Source organism: Hibiscus syriacus, unplaced genomic scaffold (genome assembly GCF_006381635.1).
Source record: "Hibiscus syriacus cultivar Baekdansim isolate YM2019G1 unplaced genomic scaffold, ASM638163v2 tig00110332_pilon, whole genome shotgun sequence".
In the NCBI taxonomy this organism is placed as follows: domain Eukaryota; kingdom Viridiplantae; phylum Streptophyta; class Magnoliopsida; order Malvales; family Malvaceae; genus Hibiscus; species Hibiscus syriacus.
Genome location: NW_024062688.1, coordinates 1,805,973 through 1,819,463, shown reverse-complemented (window position 1 = coordinate 1,819,463; position 13,491 = coordinate 1,805,973). Strand labels below are relative to the sequence as shown.

The following is a 13,491-nucleotide window of genomic DNA, read 5'->3' as shown; positions in this document are numbered from 1 at the left end:
CGATATAAAAGTAGAATAAAGAAAAATCGGTGACGAAACCAACATTTGATAAAAAATTAAAAAGGTTTTATCTTTTTTCAATAGTTAGTGGGTCTTACATGTTTTATGTAACATAACATTCACAAATTCGACATGTCAAATTTACCTATAGTTGAGTTCATGACTTTGAAAACATTGCTTACTCAAAACTTTTATACTAAATTATACAAGATAAGATATAAAAATATAAAATAAAATAAAAATAGAGCTCCTTATTTGAAAATCAAATACACAAATAAAATATTATAAACAGAGCTCCGTATGTGATTGTGTAATTAGAATTGTTGTGCCAAGTTTAGATCTAATCGAGTGTTAATTGCACTCAAATAACTTTAAAAAGAATAATTTAAAAAGAGAAAAAGAGAAAGCTGAATGATACTGTTAATTTAAAGATGGAAAATTTACAAAATATATTATAATTTATAAATATTAAAAAAGTATATTAATACTATAAACATAATAATATTATAAAAGATATTAATTTGACTAGAATATAAATTTAAATTTTTTGGTGTCGCTATTTTAAAGGAATATTTATAATGAATTTATTGTTGTGGTTTGATTTGAATGGAACTCAGAAGATTTTTTTAGGCTGTTTTTTTTAAGTCCGTGATATTTTTGGATTACATAAACATTAAATTGGGGTTTAAGAGATCAAATTGGGGTTAAGTAAAAATTTTAGGTTCTTACATTCACAACGACGATGGTTGCTGCTAACTGACAACGACGACGGTGAGGGACCGTTGATGGTCAAATTAACATTTATTTAAAATTTATAGTTAAAATAATATTTTATTTAAATTTCAGGGATAAAATTAAAGATAGATCTTTTTACTAACATGTTACGTCATCTAACTAACGAGAATTAACAATTCAGTGATTAAAATGTAACAATTAATAACGTAATGATCAAAATCTAACAATCAATAATGCAAGTGTCGTAAATAATAATACAAGTGACTGAAAAATAATATTTTTTAAAATCGGTGATCAAAGTAAAACAAAAATGACCAGTTCAGTAGTTGACCCATCTTTTAAATATAATTAAAATGCATTAATCATACTTTTAACACCATTTATAAAATTATTGGAAATCAAATAACAAGTGTTGAAGTAACTACTGATATGGCACTGAACAAGCACCAAAACTCACCGGCTTTGCCTGACCTACTGATATGGCAGTTCGGTGACATACGTCGGAGGTGCTGGTGGCAGTTACTTAAACTGTGGCCATTTGATTGACTCTGTTAATCTCTTTCTCATGTTTGGTGCACCAGAATTCTCTGTAGAATCGTGCCACACCATCTCCATCTGAAAAGGATAAAGCAAAACATGCAGTCATTGGATAAACGATTTTGGGATATCCATGTTTTAAGTTTCTCACAAAGATTAATCTCAATCAACAAAAAGATGGGGAAAACTGGGGACGGGGAGATTTTTTACGTAGATGATTTACCGCTAGGGTTAGGGGATGATGCGAAATCAAAACGTGTTCTCAATAACCATATATATATTTGAGCAACAAACCTCTCCAACAATCACTGTATCGCCTCTTTCACTCCAAGCTTCATGAGAGACCTATTCACTCCACAAGCCTCCTGCCTCCAAGACATGTTGAAATCTTTTCTCGGAGTCCTTGTATCTGTTAAATTGAGTGACATGTTATGAGAAAAAGGAATAACAATAACACATCCTCATCGGTCCGAAACAGTTTGATGTAAGCGAAAATCATGCAGTGATATACACAAATAATACTGACTTTGGTTGAGAGCAGTCGTTTTCGTTGATATTTACGACATTTAGAACTAATCTTTCTGTTAGTGACGCTACTTATGTCATTGTCGGGGAAAGGCATCACGTTGTTAGCTATTTTTTTTTTTTAAATGATCGTTCTTGTTTCCATCAAAGAAATGCATATGCTCGATTTACATTTAGAAACCTAAATGGCTTACACAATGATTCATAAAGTTATATAATGAGCATGCACCATTACAAGAAATGCATGTTAATCTAGATTACATGAATCACTGAGCAATTGGTGAGGCCAGAGGAAATAAATCAGTGTGTTTTGGACTGGATTTATATAACCCTGGTGCACAAGGAAACTATAGTTTAAATCACTCAATTAATTACAGGAAAATGTTTGTCATAAAAGTTCTGCATATTGAGTTGAAACATTCAAAATTTATCCTCCGCATTGCACTAAAAGTAATTATCCGGTTTTCCAGCACCCTTTCTTCATCCAGAAACTTGAAGAAAAGGAACCAGAAAAAAATACTAGATGATAGAATATTCATCTTCCAAGTGCTAATTAAGGGCAAAACAGATGACTACAATCCACGGTATTTAATCCTAGGTATTGTATTTACATTACAGTCTAAAGTGATGCTTTGGAACCTGAGAGTCTGCTTAAAAATTCGTTTCAGACAAAAGCCAAACTTCATCGTATCCTCCTTTAAAGAAAGGGGAAATTTATCTGACTAGTTGCATGATTGACGAGCCAAATACAGTTTTAATGCAGCATGAAACCTATCCAATATCATATATCACACAATTTACAAGCTAAAATAAGGAAGAACAGGCTCAGCAGTACCACCGAAGTGACACAAACATGATAAACTAGGAAAGCATACAGCCGGTGTTAGAGTTTGTTATGGTTTGTTATTAGCTTGTTATTAGTTGTTATTAGTTTGTTATAGTTGTTGGTTTCTTGGGCTATATAAGCCACACTTATATTAGATTGTAGGCAGAGTACTTTCTTCAATGATCAATAAGATCTTCATTCTGTCATCTCTCTATCTTTAAGTTTCCTCCTTCATTTGAGCTTTTATCATTCTTAGCCTCTATGGCAGCATTCTCACATGGTATCATTCGCCGATGATCTTGTGGCCATCTTTATTCCGCTTGAGTTTGTTGTTGTTTTCTTTCTAAACACCGATCAGTAACCGAATCCTCAACCACCGTCATTCTCTATTCACCGTCCGTTTGTTTTTTCATCGAAAATCCTTTGTTACCATGGGTCGTATTCACAGTCGCGGTAAAGGTATGTCTGCCTCAACTCTGCCTTATAAGATAACCCCACCAAGCTGGCTCAATATCTCTTCTCAAGATGCTGAGGAAAACATTTGCAACTTCGCAAAGAAGGGCTTGACCTCATCTCATATTGGTGTCATTCTTAGTGATTCTCATGGTATTGCTCAGGTTAAGAGCGTTATGGAAGCAAGATCTTGTGTATCCTTAAGGCCCACGGTCTTGCCCCTGAAATTCTTGAGGATTTGTATCACCTCATCAAGAAGGTCGTTGCTTCCATCTGTTATAAATGAAGAAAAGGTCTCATTTGCAGTTTCTGAAGCGAATATTCAATATTTCCCTTCCGAATAATGGCAGTGGAGGAAGTATAGGTTGAGGTTATCAAACTCTTGAAGCTCCAACTGGAAGCCTTGAACAACAGCCACCAAACAACTGGAAGGGAGTGTTTAATATATCATCCTACACACAATATTTTAACGTGGATACAGATGTTATGATAAACAGGCTGATCAGTTCGTTTTATCCTACTGGTGGAGATTTTTTCAGCAAGATTGATGCTAACCTTGATCTGTATGGGCATATCTGGATCACAACTACATTGGTCTTCGTGCTTTCTTCCTTTGGAAACTTTGCCACATACCTTATGAAAAAGCATACCGATGGCACTACTTCTTGGAGCTTTGATGTTGGCTATGTAAATGTAGCAGCTTTTGGAATCTACGGTTATGCAATTGTGGTGCCACTGGCATTTTACTTCTCGCTTCAATATCTGGGTTCAAATGCTAGCCTTATACGTTTTTGGTGCTTTTGATCACTACTGCTCGTGTTATTCGTTCGTATTGTGATTTTGCTACTATAAATTGTTGATGGTTTGATTCTAAGGTGACCATTGAGTGGTTCAATTGGTGCATCTACTGTTTTGCTGGTTATGCATTTTTCCGTTCGGTTCTCCAATCATACAGCAGCTTAAGGTGTTCATAGAGTATCGTTCATCACTTGTTACTTCTTCTCCAAAGTTTAACATGAAACTTTGAGGCTTAACAGCCAAGTTACCATAGAAGAAAATCTCCGGGGAGGGTTAAGAGTTTAACAGCCTTGTCTTCCTTAACCAGACAAAATAGGATGTTTTCTTGCCCAAAAGAAGCTTCAGATTGCATCCGGGAGCTCGTAGCTTAACTGCCTTGCTTCCAACAAAAACAAAGTCCCAATAAGTGAAGAGGAAGAACAGTGAAGATGAAAAACAACTCTTGAAAAGAAGAAAAAGAAAAGCCGAGGAAAGTTGAGGAAAGAAGATGTTTTAGGTGAAAGAGAATTTATCCGGTAAATTGTTCATCGAGACGGCAAGACGGTTGAATTCCAACTTATTAAGTTTGCACTCTTTGTTTGATCAACTTTCTAATAGCAAGTTCATTTTGAAGAAAATTAAAAGGTGGAAAAGTAGAGTGAATGTTCGAGTTTGTTTTTAGCTTGTTATTAATTGTTATTAGTTTGTTATAGTTGTTGGTTACTTGGGCTATATAAGCCACACTTATATTAGATTGTAGGCAGAGTAATTTCTTCAATGATCAATAAAATCTTCATTCTGTCATCTCTATCTTTAAGTTTCCTCCTCCTTCATTTGAGCTTTCATCATTCTTAGCCTCCATGGCAGCATTCTCACAGCCGGCAGAAAGACAATGGTGAGAAATAGATAGGAGAAGTGAGCAGATCAAGCAATTGACGATGAGAGTTATTAACATACCGCCAGTTTGTCATCTGAACGAAGCGTTGCAACCCAGCTCCAGTTACATACCACGAACTGCAACTACTGTCACGAGTGATCTCAAACTCGCTAATAGAGGAGCTACGCTGCTTCTGTACCATATCGGCTACATGGTTCAAATCTATCTGATCTTGAAAACCTAAAGAACAGCTAGGACTAGTCAATGATGAATGGAATGGATTCACGGGATGGATTAGAGTTCATAGAGTACAATGAGAAAATCATATGAAAATATAAGGATTGAGGATGTTGTCAATAAGGAATTTAAAGAATTAACTTAAAATAAAGTTAAAGAATTAACTGAAAATAAAGTTAACCTTCTAATCCCTCGTTGGATTTTTTAGTTTCTTGAAGAAGTTTGTAGGCGGTACTGATGACTTCATGAGTTCCTACTCTTTTTACTACACTCGAGCAAAAAGTTTTAATTCCACGTTCTTGTAATTTTTCCTTAAAAGATGGCCAATTTTCGTATGCCTCTGAAAGGTCCATCTTATTATAGGCAACTATAAATGGCTTTTCAGCTAGTTCTGGGCTAAACATTTCCAGTTCAAGACGAACCGCATCGAACTCAAGCTCTGGTTGCTGTCCAGAGCCATCAACGACATGTACCTATGGAAGGAAGAGACGGGATTCTGATCAGCCTATAAAACAGTTCCTTCACCCTAACATAGCCAGGAGAACAGTTTTAATAGTTAATGGAGCCAACTGCGAATTTAAACTATCATAACACACGAGAAGCAATTAATAGAAGTCTTCAAGAGCATATTACAATATGAGGAGAAGTCCATACCAGTGCTGAACATCTATCGGTGTGCCGTAGGAACTCATGACCTAAACCGAAACCCCGGTGTGCTCCTTCAAGTAAACCAGGAAGATCAGCGACAACCATGGTAGAATCATAATCAAATGAAACTACACCCAGATTGGGAAGCAACGTTGTAAAAGGGTAATTTGCTATTTCCGGCTGAGCAGAGCTTATCACACTTAGTAGAGTGCTTTTTCCGGCATTTGGTGCACCCACCATACCAACATCTGCTATCAATTTCAGCTCCAAATCCAGCCACCTACTCGAGAATAACATTATTAGTAATGCACATATCAGACAAAAATGGCACTGCAAGCTAGTAATCTGGCTTCCAAAAGTTGAAGTGCTAGTTCACAATTTATTCATAAATATGGCTTCCAAAAGCATGCATCTTACTTATTGTTCAGATAACAACAGCACATTGAAATGACAGGTATCTTAAATTTCAATTTTCTTTTTTTTCTTGTCAACTCAACATATTTGGTCCTTCGATTGTTTGAAGGGGGAAGGAATATGAAACAGGAGAAATTCTAACACAATCAAAGCACAAGCAATGTAACAAAACTAAAACTATAACATGCATTGATCATTCAAAAACATAGTAATAGGTAGGGAGTAATCGATAGGTGTCATGCTCAATCTATCAAAAAATATTGCATCACAAAGGTGTAACCGAGTTTCACTTTTTTAAGTTGGAGCTCGAATTGAAATAAAAGATCAAATTGCTTGAGCTGGTTCAATTAAGCTCGTTTATCTAGGGGCTGTAGTTGAGCCTAACCAAGCTCGAATAGTGATATGCTCAAGCTCAAGGTAGATTTGAAACACAAGGCTCGATACTCGGCTTGAGCTCAATCAAATATCATTTTCTAAGCTCGAGGTACAGGATTTAGCTTGTTTACTTCACTCCCGTACTCTTGCAAATACAATTTTGAATCTTAAGATGTTTAAATCTGACTAGCTTGTTAGCATGTCTCATTTTACACTCTTACCTCTGCCTAGTAAAAATTGTTTAATTCTCATCCTCAACTTCTCAAGTCCAAGTTCAAACAAAGATTTACACTAAATAATAAAAAATGATTAATTATGCTCGCAAGCTCTAGTCAAGTACTAGAATATTCAAACACAGGTGACAAATTTTGTAGAAATTAATTAAATAATAAACACAGAATATAATAACAATATTCTTCAGAATTCGTCACTTCCCATGTTCTGTAGAGAATGCCGTTGCTCCCAAAATAATTTTCTGACAGCCCTATATCACAAAATTCTTTTTCCTGATTTACCTATTGGGCCAAAAAAAACCCTAGCGAAAATAATTAATTCATGTTCTTAGTACTTTTGCAAGAATATGATGTACTAAAGAGATCATGGAATAAATAGATACATGGATTTTGCATTGCTTGAAAGAAAAACAGGCTAAAAGCCCTTTCAGCAGCAGCAAGGTTCCAACTGCATCCTTAGTGTTCATCATTTGGTGAAAGCGATTACATCCATCGAAACATGCGACATATTCATGCATATACATACTTAGTTCTGCACACTCTGCAGACCAGGTAGACTACTGGACAAATCTCCATGCTTAGTTCTGCACTCTGCAGACAAAGGCTCAATCCCAGGCAGATTCAACGGTTGTTTATTCAAATGGTTTGTCGTACGTAGGATCGATCATGTTTGGAAAATAGATACATGGATGACTATAACGGGTACTGGATTTGGTCTGATATACTATACATTGAATGGTTTCCTTGGAGTCGGCGCTCGGTTCTCCATTGATTGCAACCTTTGTTTGAGATGGAAAACTTCAACCTACATCACAATAGCAGGTAAAATGCAGCATATATGGAAAAAAGACAAAATCCATGAATTCAATCAACTCTATACGGTCATTTGACACAAGCTTCACTCTACACAGCGGTTATTTTGTTTCCTGTTTATGGAAAAGCGGTAAACCTGTAACTGGAATGCTCTGGCCCTCTCCCCTGCAAGGACTCCTCTCGTTGAGTGAAGCTCCTACAATAAATCTCAAAACAGGCACTCTTCAAAATGCGATGCGAAAATGCAAGTTTCCATGGTGAGTTTGGCATCAGATGACAAAACCAATACCTTTTGTGTATCATCTAGAACAGCCTTAAGGAACGCCACATCATGTTCAAGTCTTACATTGTCCGAGTGGACTATGTTCGATAAGTTGTTAGCCTCCTCATGCGCAAGTTCTATACCAGCTAGTTTATCTTTTAGCAGTTCCATCTCCTTCATCGTGTCCTCAAATCTTTTCTTCATCTCCTCTTTGCTCTTGAGAGCCGAGGCTAAAGTTCTCTCTGCCGTGTCTCGGCATGTCAATGCAGCCGCCAACTGTACTTCTAAAATTCCATTTTTTCTACTTAGGGCAGCCATTCTTGTCTCGTAAAATTGATACATGCTTGTGGGAGCTGATAATGCTCCTGATTTATCATCAGCTTCCGGGAATACAAAATTATCGTTATTGATGGGATCATTTGAGATCCCTTCAACCTGCAGACTTGAACATTCAGTTCCGAACTCTGAACTAATTTTCATCCCAGGAGAACTAATCCGAATTCCTGTATCAGACTGACTCGTTTTTTCTTCCGTTGCCTATAACAACAAAAAATATGTTATGCAAATGAAATATTCCAATGGAAAAAGGATGTTAATCATCTTGAAAGCAATAGGTCATTGAATGAAGCTTTTACGATTACCTGCAGAATAAAACTTGAATTATCCGGATTCTTTGTTATTCTAACAGTTGCATTATGTTCTTCCTCGTTATTAAATTGCTTCCTCAGTGAGACATTTCCGGGAGTATTTTGGTCCAGAAAAGTCAACTCCAACAATGATTTCCGACTACAATTGTGTTCGATTATAGAGGCTAAATTTTGTTTCACAGCAGAATCGTCGGAACTTTGGGAAGAACTGTTAATCGTTTGGTTAGCAGGCCCTGCAGATGATGAATCACGCTTTGCAAAATGCATTTGTCCTGCAGGTTTACAGAGAGTAGATCTCCGTTCCATGGACGATTCATTCTTATCAATGATCAGTACTTCAACCTGTGTAATGCACAAAGAAGTAATTACAATTTCAAAATATTGTAGTAATTATAAATATATGAATTTAAACTACAAACCTGATTTGATGGCTCTTTTTTAAATCCGCCGAATGCAACAAGGAAATCCTTATCCTTGTTCTGCACGAGTACTAGGCTAAATCCCTGTAAGAACAACCATCTTAATAACAGTAGTGCTCCATGTCTTATCACTGAGGAGTTGTATGGTATATAAACGAAAGCCATCTTAAGAACAACATATTGTAGTAATCAAGATTGCTATATTCTGAAATGAAAGCATACAGGAATTCCGGTAATATATATTTTACATCATTCGGCTCAATGTTATCAAAACATTTAAAGAATCAGTCCTTTATTACAAAGGATAAATACAGCATGTTAACCTTGTTAGTGGTGATCAAGAGATGGACGTAATGCAAGACCACTTGGCCTTGGGAACATCATGCAGTATGAGGGTATTAAAATCATGTTCACCTTGCTAGTGGTGATCGAGGATGGAAGTGACTTAATGGCCACGGACCACTTGGACTTTAGAACATCATAGACAACAGTCTCTGTGTGTCCTGCAAACATTTTGGAATCAAAAACTTAAATATAAGAAATGTGCAGCGAGAACAAATGCAAAAGGAATAATACATTAAGAAATAGTGAGAACCAAAGGTTTGATTTATAGTATGGTCATCACGCATTGCTCAATGCAATTACATCTATGAAATGGTACTCTATCACTGGCTACGTAAGTTCATCAGCCCTCTAATTTTCTTTTGAATATTTGCTACCCGCGGTAGAAAACTGAAATCCCGTAATAAAAACACAGGTGAAGCCATGTCCCGATGTTAACGCCAATAATATGGTCAACACTGATGTTACTTGGAATTTAGAGGGCTCTTGCAATATCATATTCCCATGCCCGTACCCAAACATGTGCCGGACACTAGTGTTAAATACAGGTACTTAAAGAGAAAAAATGAAGAGTCGGAATAACATAGGACTTAACACGAACTAGCAGACATCTGTATGAATGCATACAAACTACAATGGGGTCAAGAAGGTAGTAGTGATCGGCTTTGAGATGGAAATGCGATATGATATCAAACAACTACATGTTTACCCATTTCGAAGGATGAAAAGGAGGTGATTAAATTTCTGTCTGACGCTTTTTCATCAAAGAAAATAATGAAATTCAAGAGCTAGTACATGCATACTTTTTTTCCTACTTCCACCTCCGGCTATGTACCATTTTGTTCCGCACAGAACACCGCAGCAACCAGCTCTTGGTGACGGATGAAAACCACATATCTTTATTCTTGACCATACCATCTGAGGAAGAGTTATTATAGAAAGACCATTACAAGCTAACAAAAAAGCAACTGTCCAGTAACATAATCCGAATTTTTACTCACCGTTTCAAAGTCAAGCGAGTACAAGTCATTCAATGTCCGGGACTTTGATGCTCCACCAAAGACGAAAAGGGTTTTATCACCATAAAGAGTTGCTACATGATTGGACCTTGGTGATGGTCTTGTTCCCCTATACAGTTCCGCAGAGCAATGCATTTATCAGAAGCTTCTTGCATAAGAATTAGTCTTATGATGAATCCCTATGTAACTTATCACTTGGGTGTGAGTATCGGGCATATTCAAAAAAAAAAAATTCAAGACCTTCAAGTATTTGGAGAGTACTAGAAAGATCATATCCCCATACTCATGTCTGGTTATGCATTGAAAACAGATACTTCAAGAAAAACAAAGAGTCAAAGACCATAGATGCATAACTAAGAGACGTTAAGGAATATGCGCCAGCGACATACGTGCACTGAAGAGTGAGCCATGTCAAGGACTTGAAATCAAACATATGTAAGTCATTCAGTTTCTTCTTTTTAGCATCTTCACCACCAAAAAGGATTAACACGGAGCTTGTCCTAACCACAGTGTGACCACTTCGAGCAATCTGGAAGATATCATGATGTTTGTTAGGAATGCTTACGTCTATAGATGGGTAAAACTCGGAGTTTCTCTACAAAATACGATAATAACAAAGGATGCAGCATAGAAAAAAAGGCACCCTTCCATGTAACTTTATGACATTCCAGTGTTAAGCTATTTAGAATGCATTGCCTAGTAGAATTTACTTTCCTTACTCGTGTAGCATTTTCTTTTTACAACATTTAAGAGTAATTTGGCCTTTACGAGTAGTAAAGAAGTACCGGTATTTCTCCTTTTGCTTCCATAACTGACCAGCATTCTGTCTCTGTATCGAATGACCATACTGCAAGAGAACAGAATTGAGAACCGGAACGTATCGGAAAAAAGTGACAATACATTACAGAAAAAGATTCTATTTTCAAACCTGAAAGTTTGTCATTTGCAGGGTCGGGTCGGCCTCCAACCAAGAGGGCTTTCTTTCCCCATGAAACCTGGTTAAGGAAACAGAAAAACCTCAAGAACACCAATACTCCTGATACTTTGCATCCCACTTGATAGAATTAACATGACCCAACACGATAAAACAATAAAGTTGTGCAAGAACGTACCAATTAATTAAACTACAAACATAAGATTCAAATAAAATATAATTAGTAGAAATGGAAGTGCCATGGAATTCTATTAACTTCTTGCATACAAGTGGATGATCCTATGTACTGCATGTCACATAATGTTTTAGCTTAATGCATCTATGAACAACAGTGATTAGCATAGCATACAAAGTATAACGAATTCAAAATAAGGGAAAATGAAATGCAATCGTATATAATGGTACCAGACTATGGCCTTTGCATGAAGGAATCTTAAGTGGAAGATTACTAGGTGACGAGTAAAGCTTTGATGATGCCATGCTCCAAGAAAAAGTATTGAAATTAAGAACCTGCATTTAAAACATAAATGAATTAACTTTGTATACGTTTCAGTTTGCAGAATACCTTGCACCATGTCAACTAAACTCTACATAATTTAAAAAAAAAAAGTTGCACATTATTAAGTTACATTTACCTGCACATCATCTAAAGTTCCGTTCACAGATTCACCACCAACCACTATCATCTTGTTCCCAACAATGGTGGCTGCATGCTATTCAGGGATCATAAAAAGATTTCCGCATTTCCATCATAACCAATACACAAAAGTTGAATTAAGTCATAAAGACCTAAGATATGAAGCATCTGAAAATCAGAAACAAACGATATGTTACATTGAAACGTGGCACAGGTGCTTCACCGGAAACTGACAACACCATCCAATTCTCGGAGTTCCCTGATGAATTAATCTCTGGGGCAGTAGCACAGTGGGATTCAAGTTCGTCGGAATGACTACCAGCAGGCATCGCAGACTCAACCTGAAATAGAATTGAAGGCTTTAGCAACTTATATTCACTATGTTGATCGGAGTCTTAATTTTTCTCAGAGCACCGGTGTCCAACACTCAGTCGGCCACATGAAAATAGGGACATGGCCACCAAGCATCTTGGAAAAAAACTTACAAAAAATCTAATGATATCAGTGTCGGATACCCATTTCCGATATTCATATCAAAGCTCGAGTGACGTATAACACATACAACTACCATTACCAAACCAAGATTCAAACATGTTAAATGCCTCACATTTGCATTGTTGCTTTGTTTGGGTGGTCTCATAGGACTTCTAATTCCATGGGCAGACTCCGAAAGCTGTACTTTCTTCACTCTAAATCAACAAAGAAATATGCTAAAATAAGTTAATAAAATTTTGTAAAAACTAAAAAGTGCTTCTCAATCATAAAAAAATGTGGGAGTTGGGGATTCTTTAATCAAGTTTGCAAAAGTTATCCACCAAGCCCCTCAATTTCTCACAATGTTTAGATTACATTTTCTTCTTTGGCATAAAAGGAACAAAGAACATTTATTTAAACATAAAAATAGAAAATGTCAAATCAAGAAAAATGAAGAAACTGACCTGCCAAGCTTCATGCGTCTACGAGAAAAGCCAAACATATTCATCCAGGCAAAGGAAAGCTCTTTCAATAAAAAAAAATCCAGAAAATAAAACCCTAAAAATTTCCACCTACATTATCATCAACAAAAACAGCTTAAAACAACAAAATATCTAACAACCTTGCATACACAGATATTATGATAAAACCCCAGAAGTTCTTTTTCAAATACAGAGTTACAGTCTACCATAACCATGGGTTATTATGTTAACTTGACACAAAAAAGATTTGACCTTTTAAACTTGAACTTGTGTTTGGTTACTAAGAAAAAAGAAAGAGAAATGGAACAAAATTAATGGGCCGTTGAGAAAATGAAGGTAGATGAAGCAGTTGATTCCATTAGCTTGGAAGTGAAATAAAAGACATTAAAATTTCAATAATGAAAATGAGTTTTCATTGAAGAAGTGAGCTGTACCTTCTGTAATAGTGACGATGGAGAAAGAGGAACTGGGTTGTCTTGTTTTCTTGTGTGTTGTCTGATTCATGGAATCCTTTGGATCTTTGCCAAGATTTGCCTTGGAAGGTCCCTCTTAACAACCGATGGATAATAGAGGTAGTTACCTACTTACCATAATGTCATAGAAAAATAACATAAAGTACATAAATGAATTTTAGATTATTAATAATTATTTTATTAAAAAATTTAATTATTTAAAATTATAAAATAATATCTTTATTATAATACATTGTTTTTTTAATTTTTTATTATTATAAAGTTATAAAATAGTCATGTGATTATTTATATGTTTTAAATTGTTTTTGTTAAAAATTAATGGTCATTTAAATTGGATGTTAACTTGTTGATT

The 13,491-nt window shown here is 35.9% G+C and overlaps 1 protein-coding gene and 2 pseudogenes across 1 annotated transcript; 1 reads left to right on the top strand and 2 right to left on the bottom strand.

Moving 5' to 3' along the window:
• Positions 1-1,152: 1,152 nt before the first annotated feature.
• LOC120119227 lies at positions 1,153-5,912 on the bottom strand (annotated as a pseudogene).
• On the top strand, positions 3,055-3,880 carry LOC120120154 (annotated as a pseudogene).
• A 1,078-nt stretch (positions 5,913-6,990) lies between the features above and the next one.
• Positions 6,991-13,173, bottom strand: LOC120119374 (acyl-CoA-binding domain-containing protein 6-like). Its single transcript, XM_039139180.1, has 17 exons — positions 13,101-13,173; positions 12,649-12,756; positions 12,318-12,399; positions 11,908-12,051; positions 11,709-11,786; positions 11,479-11,583; positions 11,068-11,134; positions 10,925-10,986; positions 10,529-10,668; positions 10,122-10,248; positions 9,924-10,038; positions 9,193-9,281; positions 8,779-8,862; positions 8,354-8,701; positions 7,740-8,249; positions 7,587-7,646; positions 6,991-7,442 (listed from the first exon to the last, which is right to left on the bottom strand). Exons 2-17 carry the CDS (start codon positions 12,690-12,692, stop codon positions 7,362-7,364), a joined length of 2,136 nt encoding a protein of 711 aa, XP_038995111.1. The 5' UTR covers positions 12,693-12,756; positions 13,101-13,173; the 3' UTR covers positions 6,991-7,361.
• Positions 13,174-13,491: the final 318 nt, after the last annotated feature.

Bases quoted from the DNA above. Each gene is read 5' to 3' on its own strand.
- LOC120119374 (XM_039139180.1), bottom strand. From the start codon at position 12,692: ATGAATATGTTTGGCTTTTCTCGTAGACGCATGAAGCTTGGCAG. The intron at 12,052-12,317 runs GTGAGGCATTTA...ATTCTATTTCAG, and splicing joins AACAAAGCAACAATGCAAAT to GTTGAGTCTGCGATGCCTGC. The intron at 11,584-11,708 runs GTAAATGTAACT...TTTTAAATGCAG, and splicing joins GAACTTTAGATGATGTGCAG to GTTCTTAATTTCAATACTTT.